General features: G+C 40.7%; 2 protein-coding genes across 2 annotated transcripts; both read left to right on the forward strand.

The window, feature by feature from the left end:
* The first annotated feature begins 1,645 nt into the window (after positions 1–1,645).
* Positions 1,646–3,521, forward strand: LOC146462408 (uncharacterized). Its single transcript, XM_085085672.1, has 3 exons — positions 1,646–1,799; positions 2,372–2,518; positions 2,794–3,521. The coding sequence occupies exons 1-3, from the start codon at positions 1,646–1,648 to the stop codon at positions 3,519–3,521; spliced, it is 1,029 nt and encodes a 342-aa protein (XP_084941798.1).
* Positions 3,522–4,053: 532 nt separating this feature from the next.
* LOC146462409 (uncharacterized) lies at positions 4,054–4,877 on the forward strand. The gene is made up of 2 exons (XM_085085632.1): positions 4,054–4,276; positions 4,499–4,877. The coding sequence occupies exons 1-2, from the start codon at positions 4,134–4,136 to the stop codon at positions 4,662–4,664; spliced, it is 309 nt and encodes a 102-aa protein (XP_084941758.1). The 5' UTR covers positions 4,054–4,133; the 3' UTR covers positions 4,665–4,877.
* Positions 4,878–14,492: the final 9,615 nt, after the last annotated feature.

Below are 14,492 nucleotides of genomic sequence, written 5' to 3' on the forward strand. Positions count from 1 at the left end.
GATTATTGTGTTGTTTTTTCTTGTCAAAGGATGGTTATTACGAAATTATGTTTTTCTTTCTTTATCAGGAGTTTACAATGTAACAAATCAAACAGTCTTTGAAACCTTTCTTCACCTTACTGGCAATAATTATTAAAAAATAATTTTATTCATAAACAAGCTTGTCATTACATTTTAAAGTTTGTCTAAAAAATTATTCATATTATCTTAAGTGATTATTAAAAGAAATATATGTAATGTTATTAACCCATTTGAAATTTGTTTCATATTTTTTCAGTTTTACAGCATTTACATGTTTCTTACAGGTTTAAAAACACCTTTTAGATTTTATTTGTACACAGGTAACTGAACCAGAAGACTTTCGTTCTTGGAGGGAAACGATGTCCACAGAATTCCCAGGCCGTTTTATGCGTCTGTTTAGCGGGCCTATGTGGAGTGGTCAGCCAGTTGAAAACAGAAAAGATCCACGGAAGGTATAAATGACTCAAACAGTAATATTAATCCAATAATTTATTGTCACAGTACTGTTGTGGGTCAAGGGTGAAAAGCTCTTACAAGGACTTCTATAACTTTCTGACTCTTCTTGTCTGAACTTAAATAATTTTTTTTATTATTTTTTTAGGCAAAAGTGAATGTTGCATGTGCAAGCCATTCTACCCAATGGAGACGTGATATAAAATCAACCTTTACATCTAAACCAGAGTTACAGGTTTGGACATTTTTTTTTTCTTGAAAATAAACTCATTCCATATTGATGAGAGAGCAACTTTAAAATAGTCTGGAAATCTTGAATTTAAAAGAAAATGTTCTCAGGAACAATTATTTTGGATAAATATTATTATTATTATCTCCAGCTTTGCTCCTCACCACCTGATTAGAGAATAAAAGACTTGATGGGTGGCACAAAAGGGATGATTCAGTAATACCTAGTAATCTATACCATAGGTCGGGTGAAATGTTTATCGTATATTTAAACTAGATTTAATTTATAATTAACTTTCACCAATTGAATCATAATATATTTTCTTTTAACCAAACAATATTATAATTTTTCCTTACTTTTTTTGCATTGCAGACATCTGCCTTGGATGCCCTAAAATCAGCCAATCCAGATGGACGCTTCTGGATAAAGTTAGACGGCACAGATGTGAAGGTTGCATTGATGGAGTCAGGTCGACATGTGTGGAATGGGGATGAGGACCTTGGGAATGGAGAGCTTTAGAAATTAAGGCAGGAGTATGATGAACGGTTTCAGTTGCTTAATGGGCTGAAAAATCAGGGTGTGGCAAGTCTGAGGCAGACCATCCCTAAGGCCATTGATCAGTTAGAAGAAGATGTTGTTTTTTTGGACAATGGTCTTAAGGAAGCTAGTGATCATTTTGAAAAAAAGTTCCAACAGGCAAACTGTCCTGAGGCAACATTAAAGGAAGCCAGCTGGGAGGTTATCGAATTCCAGACACTGCTTCAGCAGAGCCAGGAACTAAAATCAAAGTTTGAGGATGCCCTTCCAAACTTGGATCCAAATGCCAATACACACAGGGGTGCCCTGAACCTGCTGAGAATTACCATCAAAGATCTAGCAGTCAGTGCTCAGAAGTACCTTAGGAACCTGTTTAAGAAGAAAAGAACACCGGCTACCCATGTCATGGTGACCATGCTTTCGGATGAAAAACGGAACTACAAACCGTATGCTCTTCCGGTGCAATATCTACCCTGCCAAACACTTAAGGATCAGTTTGTTAGAGACCTAAATGGAAAGCTGAAAGAGGAGATGAAAGCCAGGGACATGAATGTTGCTGGTTAGTAAATGTCTAACATTATGATATAGCTGGCTCTGCAAGCGAGCAAGGTGAAGCAAATCCTGTTCCCTGATTGGCTACCCGCGCAGTCAAGATGTAGCTATCTTGCCTGCTCAGGATTTCCCATTACCCGCGCACCCAGTTTTGACAGTTAAGCCATATGAAAAATCCTTTATTAGCCAAGCTTATTCAGTTACGATGGCGGAATATTGGCCTTCTTATTTTTTTGCGTGTTTATGAACCTCGACTTTATCTTGGTACATAACCACACAAAAACAGAACTTGGCCAATATCCTGCCATCTTGACCTCATGCTTGGCCAATAACCCATATGTTTTGGGTTTAATTTTTTTAATTTTTTTGTAACAAACCTATGGCAATTAACTATAAAATTAATAGTGCTGTCAAGAGAGTATACTTTAGGGCTGTCATTAAGTTTTGAGTTATATGTTGCACTTGTTTGTGAGTAAATGGAACCTACAACAGTTGAGATCACTCATAACATCCATTAAGGTCCCATCAAGTCTTCTCAGCCATTGGTTATTGCTTATGGCACATTCTATTTTTGTACAGGGAAAGTTACTGATGGCGAATTTTGTTCCTTGAGAAGCCGTGGGGAGACACGTCCTCTGCACTTATGGCAACTAATCCATGATGCCAGGGATAGCATTGGCAAAATGAGTAAGGCTACTCTGCTCAACATGCTGGAACTCATTTATGGTAAGAATGGTTATTAGGTTGGGTGTGCTGTACATATATACCTAACTTATACAGGAAGAGTCTAGATACCAAACTTATACAAAAATTGTCTGGATTCCAAACTTATATGAAAAGTGTTTATCCATGGTAAACAAATATGACTATCTGGCCACAATGTCATATGGGAAAAAATTAATACTACCCCAACCCCCTCCCCCTCCCTGCCAGGCACTTATCAGGAGTTTTATGGTATAATTTATGTATAAAATTATTATATGTTTTTTTTTTGGAAATAGTTGATCCTGATGGGAAACCAATAGTGACTCAACCGAACCCAGACATACCTGATGCAGTGATCCTTGAGCTGAACAGACTTAGGACAGAGGATGGGCTCTCCTTAGAGGATGCTGTTACCAACCTTAGAGGTAGCCAAGTACCTGAAGGACATTCTCCATATCCATTCAGAAGAGATACGCGGGAGTCCCTTCTTGACAAATTGAGATCTGTTGTCGCAACATACAGATTCAGAGCCAGTATAGAGTATTGGAAAGCAAGGGGTGCTGACTTCTCCACACATCTGTATGTGCCTGAAATTGATCCAGTAACTGAGGAGGAGAGACATGGCAGAGGCGACCATAACCACCTTTTCCGCAGGATGGCAAAAAGTGTACGTGAAGGTAAAGACCCAAAACTAAACTTTGAGACCTTCAATGATGCCATGCAGGATCCAGAAAGTGGCCTAACATATGCTGCTCTGACTGGAAAAAGGAAACAGTCACTTAAAGATGCAGAGCGACTCCTATCCTGCCATGTAGCAGATTCACTGCTTAGAAAGGAGCATGTTCAAGAGGCCAGACATGTCCAGCTGATTGCTAATTGGCATGAAGCCTCAGATGGCCGAGGCCTGTCCCAGCTTCAGTGGTCCAAATATAATTATGAGATGCTCAATTATGTGTTGGATGACTGGATGCCATGGCACCATGAAAAGTACGACTTTTCAACAATTGACATCAACAGGTACTAAAATTATAGCAACAGAGACATAGTTTATATCTTTGTTAATACTTATGTATTATACTTAACAGTGAACTTGTTGATAGACGCTGTCACAATCATAACCAACTGTCCATGTTATAGAGATGTCCATCTTATGAAGAATTCAGTTACAATGAGAGAGGTGTCTATTTTAAAGAGGTGTCCATTAAGAGATAGTTGACTGTACATTACAACTCTAATATGCAACAGTTTATGAGATTTATGATAAAAAAAACTTGAGATTTCAAGGACAAAAAATCTAATAATCAAGTGATGGGGTTAAATTGATTTTATTATGTGGACGGCAGTGCAAGCGGCCAAAATGGAGCTATCTTGACTGCTCAGGATTTCCCGTTGCCCGAACTTGGCCAATATTCAGCCATCTGGACTTCACGCTTGATCAATAACCATATTTATTATTCTCTATTTTTTTTTGCCAGCATGTAACCCATTGGGCATCATCAAAACATAAAATTAATTTATTTCAATTGTTGTACTGTAATTTTATCTTATTAGGCCTGTTGACTGTGTGAGGGGCTTTTCGAGGGAGACATTGGTGGAACTGACCAGTAACATTGAAAGTCAAGAACATAGAAGAAGAATGAACAGTGTGCTTGGCTATCCAGAACATCCCAGAGCTGTTGTCACTGATGACCTTGAGACTCTCTTTAGCATGTTTCACAGATACCTTGGACCAGTGTTTACACTGAAACAATTCAAGGAATTTTGGCCAAAGATTGTTAGGTATTATAAAGTGCTTTTTTGAAACAAGTTTCTTATATCAGCAATATTTTGATGATAATAAAATTTCATAAGATACGTTTATCACTGTGAGAAAAAAAGAAAGGCTTACATGTAACATGCGGTCTCAGTATCTAAAAAAGTACTATTTGTAAATAATAGACTGGTTATGATAGCAATCAGCCACTACATTATACACGAACAATCAAATTGTTAATTTCATAGGGAATTCACTAAAAGAATGGATAAAGACTTGCCCTTTTACTATTGGACCATTAACGAGAGGTTCACGGATGAAGAGCTCCCATCATTTGATGAATGCCCAGAGATTGATGACAACGTGGACGTGCGAAACCATCCACTGCGGTTGCATCGACTGAGAATAAATTAGCGTGAAGATGGCTCAGTTCTGGTCCCTGGAAGAGCAATTCTACCAGCACGACATAGGGGCACACTGCGGCAAAGATTGCATCGCCCAGAAATGGGAACCCCACCAGTCCCTTACCACATGAGGATCAATTAGGATTTAATTATATGGACTGGAGGGTGTGGCATATCAACAAGTTTAGCCATATTTACAGTGCAACCGGGAAAACCGTGAACACCTTAAATTTTAAGCGAGTTATTTTATTCCGATTAAAAACGGTTATTCAGTTTGCGGTTTGATGTGTAAAGTCCTCAAACATGATTGGCTTAAAAATAAAAAGCATTCCTGGCATATTTTAGGTGTTCACGGTTTTCCTGGTTGCACTGTAATTGTTCAATAATTGGCCATTTTTCGTAAAATCTTTTTGTATATGTATATATATTATATATAAGGACCAAAGGGTTTTTGTGCTATGATGATCAAAGCAGCTTGATCATCCCAGAACGACATGTTCCTAATTCCAGTTTACCATTGAGTAGTTGCAGGAGTAAGGATGGCGCAGTGGTGAGAGCGCTCGCCTCCCACCAATGTGTCCCGGGTTCAATTCCGGGACCCCATATCATATGTGGGGGTTGAGTTTGTTGTTGGTTCTCATCCATGCTCCGAAGGTTTTTCTCCGGGTTTCCTCCCTCCACAAAAACCAACCTTTCCAAATTCCAATTTGATCTGGATATAGAGGACGTGCATGAAAACCACCTGCAGGTATGTGTCATTCCTCTCTAAATATCATGAATTTATTTTTTATCCCACCCTACACCCTTTGCATCTAAAGTGGAGGTCTTTTAAAATTAATGATAAATCCATACAGTGTCATTTAATTTTTTGCACAAACAAAATACTGCAAAGTTAATTAAAAAGAGTGCATTAGCTTTAATTACCCATTAAGCTACAAGCTTCAGTGCGAATATAGATTCTTGTTACAGGCATACAATAAACTTCTAACAGTACTAATGCAGAGAAAGTGTCCAAACACGAGGACTGTTTGGTGACCATTTTTTCAATTCTCATAGCCTATATAGTGGTACTGTCGGGGGAAATTTAGTGCGAATCACTGTAGCTGCTTAACGGATTAACAGTAGCAATGAAAGAGGAACAATGTACACACACTCTTTTGTTATTATGTAATACCAGTGATTTTTCTTTGGTTTGGCCCTTAAATATACAGTATATATTCACAACTGTACTCATTTAAACCCGTTTTGGTTATAGAAATCAATACTTTTATTTGAAATTACGGTTTGGTATTTTCTTGCGATATAAATTTGCAATCTCAAAGTCTTCTCCTTGGTTAAAATGTTTATCATAATTTAACTGTTACCCATATATAAGAACCTGCTTGATCTTGCTTGGCTAAACAGGTTCTTATTTTTTTGGCTATTAAAATGGCAAATTTCTGCCAGCAGGTTCTTAAACCACTAAGTTCTTGCACGCGGGTTTTTACTGTACCACTTTATTACACCCATTAGGAAATCACACAGTTTGTTTGTCAATATTCAGAAATATTGATAGTTATCCACTTCAGGAAACCCGGTTTTTAAAAAAGAAGAACCGGAAACGCTGCCATAATTTTGCAAATGAAATGTCATGTGACAGAACTCACTCGTTTTGATTAGTCATTCAACGATATCAAGCTTCGCACTATTTTGGCTTGAAGCTTTGCTGAATCCACCGATTATGTGAGAAAGTTTCTTTCTCTGTTTTTCGTCCATGTCGTTGTAGTCATCCAAAAAAGATTCCCGTGAATGGTCCGTGATTTCACAGATGACATGGCGCGACTGACCGGACTTCTTCAGTTTGGCGACGAGTGTTTTGCTAATGCTGTGGTTCGTAATCTTCTTGTTAGTCATGAGCCAGGAAGCCATGGACTTCATAATGGTGCCGATTGAATTTTGGACCATTCGGAATTTTTGTCTACCAGACATCCTTTGATTTTGGACGGTTAATCATGCTTAAGTAGAGCGGCCCGTTGTCCTCCATTCCTTCTGGTCGCTTGCTGAACCAGAGCTTGAAACGTGCCATTACTTGTGGTGTGGTTCTTCGTCTGATATTAAGCGGGCGCACCGGTTGTTGTTTGTGTCAACCCCTCACGGAACTCGACCACCTCGTTCTCCTCTTCCCGTTTCCTTACGACAAGGTCCTCGACGTAGGCGTCGTAGTGCTCCTAACGACCTCGTAAACCAAGTTGCTTCGTCAAATTTTTGAAGTTGACATTGGACAAGACTTTGCCATTGAAGTCGCCAAGCTGACCCTTTTCCCATAGGGCTGACTCTTCGTCTGGTGTTAGTGGCTGGGATTTGTTCGGTCGTTTAACTCCCCGGGAGGTACTCCCAAAAAAAATGGATAGGGGTGTGCGGCCCGCTTCCTAAAACCGTTACCCTATTTATGACCAAAATCTGCCATTTTCTCTACCCTATTTATGACTTGACCAAAAATTTGATACCCTATCTATGACCTGATAGTGTCTGGTCAACTTCAGCTCAAAAACCACTGGAGTCCAGCGAGTGACTGGAGCGCATGACAAGGAGTCTGTCTTTTGGTCGAGGGTCGAGGGTCGAGGGTTCCAAGTCGAGGGTACCATTTGTTTTCTTCTCGGTCACATTTATCAAATTTCGTTTCCCCACGAAAAGTCGAAAAGTCAAGCTTTCCAGTAACTATATGGAAGTTCCATTTCGTTACTTATAATGAAACGCAGCAAAGAAATATGACCGCAAAACCACGTTAACACTTCGTTATTGTTTTCACAACATGTGGGGTGTAATGCAACTCCGTCAATAACCTGGGGTCAATGAACCTCTTTAGTTTTTCTTGACATTTGCAAGCTACAGGGCGTCGGTAAAATTTATGAAATTGAACCTGTCTACAGAGGTTTTTTCTTTTCGCAGGCAAATTTGGCGAGACAAGTGCGAGGTATGGACAAAAAAAAAAAACACTTTGAGCAACCGGTCAGTAAATCCCCTGCGGTTTGCATTTACATACGCGCGCGGGACCGGACGGTCTCTATGGAATGTAGGAAAACTGAAGGGACAATTCATAAATTAGATAACACCTTTTTATAAAGGTTTTAGCGAGAGTCTGAATAAAATAATAACCAGACATGAGTAGTGAGTCTATACCTGCCAACTCTCACGCATTATGCGTGAGTCTCACGCCTGCGGACTAAACACATCTGATCTCACACATCGAGGACAATTTCTCACGCCTGACTCACAAATCCGAACGAGCTGTTCTAAAAAAGCTTCACGTCATTTCAGATTTGTTATGTATTATTTCGTTGCTCTTTAAAAACAATCGCAAAAGCTTTCAAATGTCTACAATCCGTTCGAATCGTATTAACGTGTTCGAAGGTCGTCGGAATATCTTCGTACATTTTCGGCAACATTCGTAAGTCTTCGGAAAATCGTCGGAAATCTTCGGAAGTGGCTCTGACGTTTTCGGAAATCCCGGTCATGACGAGACAAAAATATCAGGCATTTGACTCACAAAAAGTTGGCAGGTATTTACATCGTATTTGTCTTCGTTTGTCAAAACACTGAGTTACTGCTGACAGACCGCTTCCTTCACAAAGTAAGAAGAAAATATTTCATCAAAGGTACTTTTACTGCATAACTGAAGAAAACTAGTTATAGAAAATCATCGTTAACACTAGAAAAAAAAAAAAGAATAGGAAATGTCATTGAAAAGTTTTACTGAATTAACAACTGTAAGTCACAAGATTGCAGTAAGGCACGCTGCTCCTCGTCCAAACCCGAAAGGTACAAGTTGGTGGAATTTTTTAACTTTTTTTTTTTTTTTTTTTTTTTTAATTTTTTAATTTTTTAACTTTTTTTTAATTTTTTAATTTTTTAACAAAGACTAGTGAGCAGCACAACGGAAGACTTCTTGTAGTTGTATACTTATCGTTTATTTCCGACGCGTTTCGTCTCTATCGGAGACTTCTGAAAAATCATTAGGTGCAAATGACCTGTTGGATGATGAACATATGATGGTTAAATCCAAACCCGTTACAAATACTTGCGAGCAGCGCAGGCTTCAATTTAAAACCAATTTATCCCTTAAAAAAACATACTTGTATAAGCTAGATTTAAGAAGGCTAAAACACGCGCCAGAAAGTTACGAAGGCTTGTCAGTCTTTATTTGCGCACCGAATTCTAAACCATAGGCAGCCCAAACTGACAAAATCATTATTTTCATAAGAAAACTGGTTATTGGTACTGGCTTTTGCTTCAAAAGATTTTCCAAATTAGTCATTTGGAATTCACATTTGAGGAATATTTTTTCAGTCAATTAGTCGATTTTCTTGTGATCAGTGTGATGTTAGAAACAAATTGAGTTTTCCTGCTGCCCTTGCGCTACGTACGGCCCTGTTCTCCACAGTACTTTTATAAGAAAAGTAACGGGACAAGATGGGAGAATTTGTTCTTTGATATTAGAGGTTAACTAAAGGGTTAACTGAGATGAAAAACTGAACTACAACGTCGATCTGTACGGATGCCAAGGCTTGGGTAGAATGAACAATCACAATCGTACATTGAGCGTTTTTCTTTTATAAAACAAAATTATCATAATGAAAAGATTCTCTTGTCTGCTCGCGCATGCGCTTGACCGTGAAACTCGGCCTTTAAGTGACTTTATAGACTAATCACAAGTGTGTTTTTCCCCCTAGCTGTTCATACTTTTGATCATTGCCTGATGATTTTGTTGAAATAAACAACGAGGTATTTCTCTATTCATTTTGTGAGTTTTAGCATGTACGCTCAAACCTCAAGACGTACCACTTGGAAGACAGCTGTTCATGTTATATGTAGATGAAATTTAATTTAGGACTTTAGATGTGACCGCTAGCCGAAAGGGGTCTCATTCTTTCTCGGGCCTTTTGGCTTAGATACGATTGGCTCCGATTTGTGTTTTGTTGCCGCGTCAGCATGGCAAACAAAAAGAACAAAACGGCCGATTGAAATAGTTCTCGTAAAGCTGTTGATGAGGAATCCCCTGGAGAGATGCGTGATGAGCCAATTGAAACGCCCACATTGTTTTCTCTGTCACCTTTGGAGTGGGGTGATTGTGACGTGCCACACGAGCCAACAGCTGAAATTCCTGAGAAACAACCGTGCGTGCCGAAGGTTCTCAGTTATTTATTCAATAGTGGGGCAAGATATGAATCTGCCCCAAAATTTACGTGGAATTTTAAGGAGACTGATCGGATAAGGCTTCGCAAAGAGTTGTCCGTCGTTTTCTCTGTGGACACGGTTTGTTCCAGCCAGGATATCATCAGTGGGTTCGACGCGGCCGGCATTGATATCGACGAAATTTTATCTATTCAGCGACGCTCATCCAACAACACGTGGGTCGTCAGTTTTAGATCTCCTGACGCGAAAAACGCCGCTCTTGGCGTACCTTCGATTCGGTCAAGATATCTGGCTGCAAAGTCTTTCTTGGTGACTGTGAGAATCGTATTCAAATCATTAAAATCTATGAAGCTCCGACTGAGTTACCGGACACTGCCCTAATTGGTCGTCTTTCGCATTATGGCAAGGTTTTCTCTTTCAGGCGTGATATGGTAGCTGATAACATTTACAACGGGGTGCGTACTGCAAGAATGCGGCTTAATCTTGCAATACCCCAGAGCATTTTCGTTGCCGGTGAACTGCTTCGTATCTGGTATCCAAGTCAGCCTAAGATGTGTCGCTGTTGCGGCGATACTGGCCATGTTGCAGCGAAATGTTCGTCCGTTAGGTGTTTTAATTGTGAAGCGCCGGGGCATCGTCAGGAAGATTGCACATCGCCACGCCTTTGCTCTATCTGCCTTTGCCAGGAACATAACATCTTAGCCTGTCCTTTTTTATTGTACAGTGTAAACGTGGTTACTCAACCTGGTCAGCCTTTGTTGGAAGATGAACCGGAGATCATGTCGCAGCCGGCCGCGTTGCTCTCGTATGCCAATGTGGCCGCTCGCTCCCCGGAGCAAGCACAGGCCATTAAGGCTGCCACGGCGGCGGGGTCTGGCTCTGGCTATGCTCAGCCTTCTGCGAAGCAACAGCAAACCAGTGATTCGAAGTCTAAGGACTCTGACAAGCACCCCCCCCCCCACCCCCCCCCCCCCCCCACCGAAGAAACCTATTATGAAAGCTTCAAGTGAGCGACCTCCATCCGAGATCAAGAAGAAACATGTTTCTGATGAGAAGGCGGAGCGTGAACGTGATCACTCGCGGGAGCGCGGCGTGGGGCGTGATCGGGACCGCGATTGTGAGCGTACGCGTGATCGTGACCGGGATCGTGATCGCCACCGCGACTGCGATTACTCCCGCGAGGGTGAGCGCGATCGCTCTAGCCAGCGCCACCATAATTATCGCGACAATGATACATCGGAGGAAGAGTCGGATTACGATTTTATAAAGGTTAGGCCTAAGCGGCATTCTAGGCGCTAGTAGCACCAATGTCGTTGAAAGTTTTTACTTAAAATGTTGGGGGTCTTGGCACCCCTGCTAAGCGATTCACTGTTTTGCGCGAACTTGAGCGCCTAGATTATGATTTATTTTTACTGCAAGAAACGCAAAAAATGTGTCTATTAAACGTCGTGCGGATGAAATTGCGCATTCTTGGCCTGGACAATGTTTCTGGTCCTTTGGGAGAGGCAAATCTGCTGGTGTAGCCTTATTTGTCTCTCCCAAATTTTCGGGCCGTATCTCTCGTTTTTTGTTTGATTCTAACGGGCGAGTTTTAAGTGCATTGGTGCTACTAGGGCCTATTAGTCTTAATATGTTAACATCTATGCTCCAAACACTGTCTTGGAGCGTAAAACCTTTTTTGAGTGTTTACATGATTATTTTATTTCTAATTATTCTCGCGTTATTGCTGGTGACTTTAATTGTATTGATAACAAATTAGATCGTCATTCTGCTAATACTTTGCTGCCGGACAAAAAGTGCCTTAGTGCCTTTTTGTCCGATTTTTGTGTAATCGATGTTTGGCGCAAATTGAATCCATGCGGTGTTTCTTTTACTTGGTCTAATTCTGATTACTCGCTGGCTACTCGTATCGATCGTTTTTTGGTGTCTTATTCTTTGTTTAAATTTGTCCGTTCAAACAAGGTTTTACCGTGTGTTTTTTCCGATCACGATTTTGATTACTGAACGTTTGAAACCGGTAATGAGTTCCTTCGTTCACCGGGATCAGACGTGTGGCGTAGTGGGTCGTAGTATATTTTCGAATCTGCAATTACTCCGTGATACTTTGGACATGATTGACAAAACTGACGAACCCGGTTTTCTTGTTACTCTCGATCAGGGGACAGCTTTTGATCGCGTCGATCATGAATTTTTAATGAGAACTTTAGCTAAATTCGGTTTCGGTCCTTCTTTTTGTAATTGGGTTGCTCTTTTCAACAATGATGTCTTTTCTCGCATAATTTGTAATGGGAATCTTTCTATGCCTGTTTTTCTCGGGAGGGGTGTTCGGCAGGGCTGTCCCCTGTCCCCCCTCCTTTACGCCCTTACGTATTGGTTTCGGAAGTTTTGTCAACTCAGATTCGGAGATGTAAGCAAATTGAAGGTTTCCAGCTCCCTGGAGCCGGGGGCCTTCAATTTAAGGTTTCCCAGTACGCAGATGATGCCACGAATTTTGTGAAAAATGAGCGTTCTCTCTGTCATCTCTTGAATCGCGTTTGTTAATGTCTACGAGAAGGGGTCGGGTGCCAAGCTCAACACTACCAAGTCCGAGGCTATGTGGCTTGGTAGGTGGCGAACTAATGGTGCCTCCCCTTTCGGTCTTACTTGGGTGTTTAAAATGAAAATTTTGGGGGTTTATTTTTCAAATGGTCTTGTTTCTGTCGAGTCTGACAATTGGAAATCTAAGCTTGATAAGTTAGAGAATGTCGTTAATCTTTGGAAACAGAGAGCGCTCTCATTGTTAGGTCGTGCGATGATCATCAATGTCTTGGGCGCTAGCCGCTTTTGGCACACTGCCAAGATCATCATTGCTCCACAGTGGGTTGTTGATTCGTATAATAAAATAGTCTGGTCTTTTGTGTGAAAAGGGAAAACGGAAAATGTTAGTCGTCAGCGTTGTTGCGCGCCGCTTCGTGACGGCGGCCTCAACGTTGTCAACTTTCGCGCCAAATGTGTTGCTCTTCGTTTGTCTAATTTTTCTAGTTTACGTGAGGATTTTGGCAGTCAAAAGTGGCATTTTCTTGCTCGTTATTTTCTCGGGAGTCGTGTGCAAAAACTTGACACGAGATTTAGTTTTCTTTCTAATCTTGTTCCTGTTTCTTCTACACTTTCTCACTTTTATCGGTCTTGTATTTCTCTTTTCCAGCAAATCTTTGATAAGCATGGTGTATTTTCGTGTAAGAATCTTTATTTACTTTTGGTTGTTTTTCCCGATGCCGCGCCTAGGTCCGCTGCAGCTGGTTTTTGGGGATCCGTTGTCGGTCGAACCATCAACCGGTGGGCTTCGGTGTGGCGTAAATCTCGCCTAAAGATTATTGAGAATAAAAAGATTGATCTGATTTGGTTGTTAAATCACTGTGCTGTTCGGGTTCCATATACACTAAAGCGTTCAGGTGTTATCGACTCCGACAGATGTGCTTCATGTTCTCGCGTTGAGATAATGCAATATTAGAGACCTTAAGATCGAGGTTTGGCCATCGTACCGCAAACGCCAAACCGCGGTTTGCGGTTAGCGGTTTCACGTTAGCCGTCTGCCCATATTTGGGACTTAAGATCCACGGGTGATAGCAGTGGTGAATTATGAGAAATTAGTACAAAAACAAGATGACTGCTGCTCGAAGGTGAGATGTGAATTTTGATGTGTCTGTTGGATTTTATTGATTAATAAGAGCAGAACACTAACTCACTGACCCTCTTTAAATCAGACAAGACTAAAAAGATATGCTGGACGTTATACAGCTGGATGATAGCAGTTCTGATGGCTCCTCTTCAAGCGATGAAGATCTCGATTTCTTATCTCTAGTATGCATTCACATATCATCAGAAATCTGCTCTTATTGTACTTTTTTGATCGTAGTTTAACAACAAAGTAATCCGAATGGGAAAACAGTTCCAGCAACAAATAGCCGGCTGCCATGTTTGTTTTCAATTCATTCGTTCATTCACGTCTATTTTAGCTGAGAAGTCGTCTTCAAAATTACGTTTCTATGAAAAAGAACTCAATAATTTATAAGCGAAATAGTTATAAAAAGTAGTATGTCCTCTCAAACGTGGGATTGTGATGTTTTAGGGTGCAAAAAAACTTGCGGTAAATCACTTACCTCTAGAGCGTGGTCTTCACGTACAAACGTGAACCTCAAACCGCAAAACTGACGGCAAGGCACTGGTCACATGACTTCTTGACGTTCGCGGTTCGCGGGAAATGCCGAAAAACCTCGATCTTAAGGTCTCTATTGTTTTGTTGATTGCTCCCGGGTTAGAAAGGTGTGGGATTTTTTTTTTGCGCCCTTTCTTTCCCGCCTTTTGGGGTCTCCTTTTTCCTTGTCCTTTTCCTCTGTACTTTTTCCGTTTTCTCCTTTACAGTCTTCTCCTTCTTTATCTTCATTTTGTTATCTCGTTGCTATCATCTTGTTTCATGTTTGGCATGCTCGTAATTCGGCGACTTTCAGGAATTCTTACCTTCCTCCGCGTGCTATTGTTGACACAATTATTAAGGATATTCAACTTCGAATTCGCGGTGAGCCTGTTGATCATGTTAGGTATTTCTGGTCGGTTAATAGTGTTCTTTGTAACGTTGGCACGGATGACAAGATTTCTTTTCTGTTTTAAGTTTAATTCTAATTTTAAT

The sequence above is a fragment of the Pavona decussata genome, unplaced genomic scaffold (genome assembly GCF_977016875.1).
Source record: "Pavona decussata unplaced genomic scaffold, jaPavDecu1.1 SCAFFOLD_188, whole genome shotgun sequence".
NCBI classification, from domain to species: domain Eukaryota; kingdom Metazoa; phylum Cnidaria; class Anthozoa; order Scleractinia; family Agariciidae; genus Pavona; species Pavona decussata.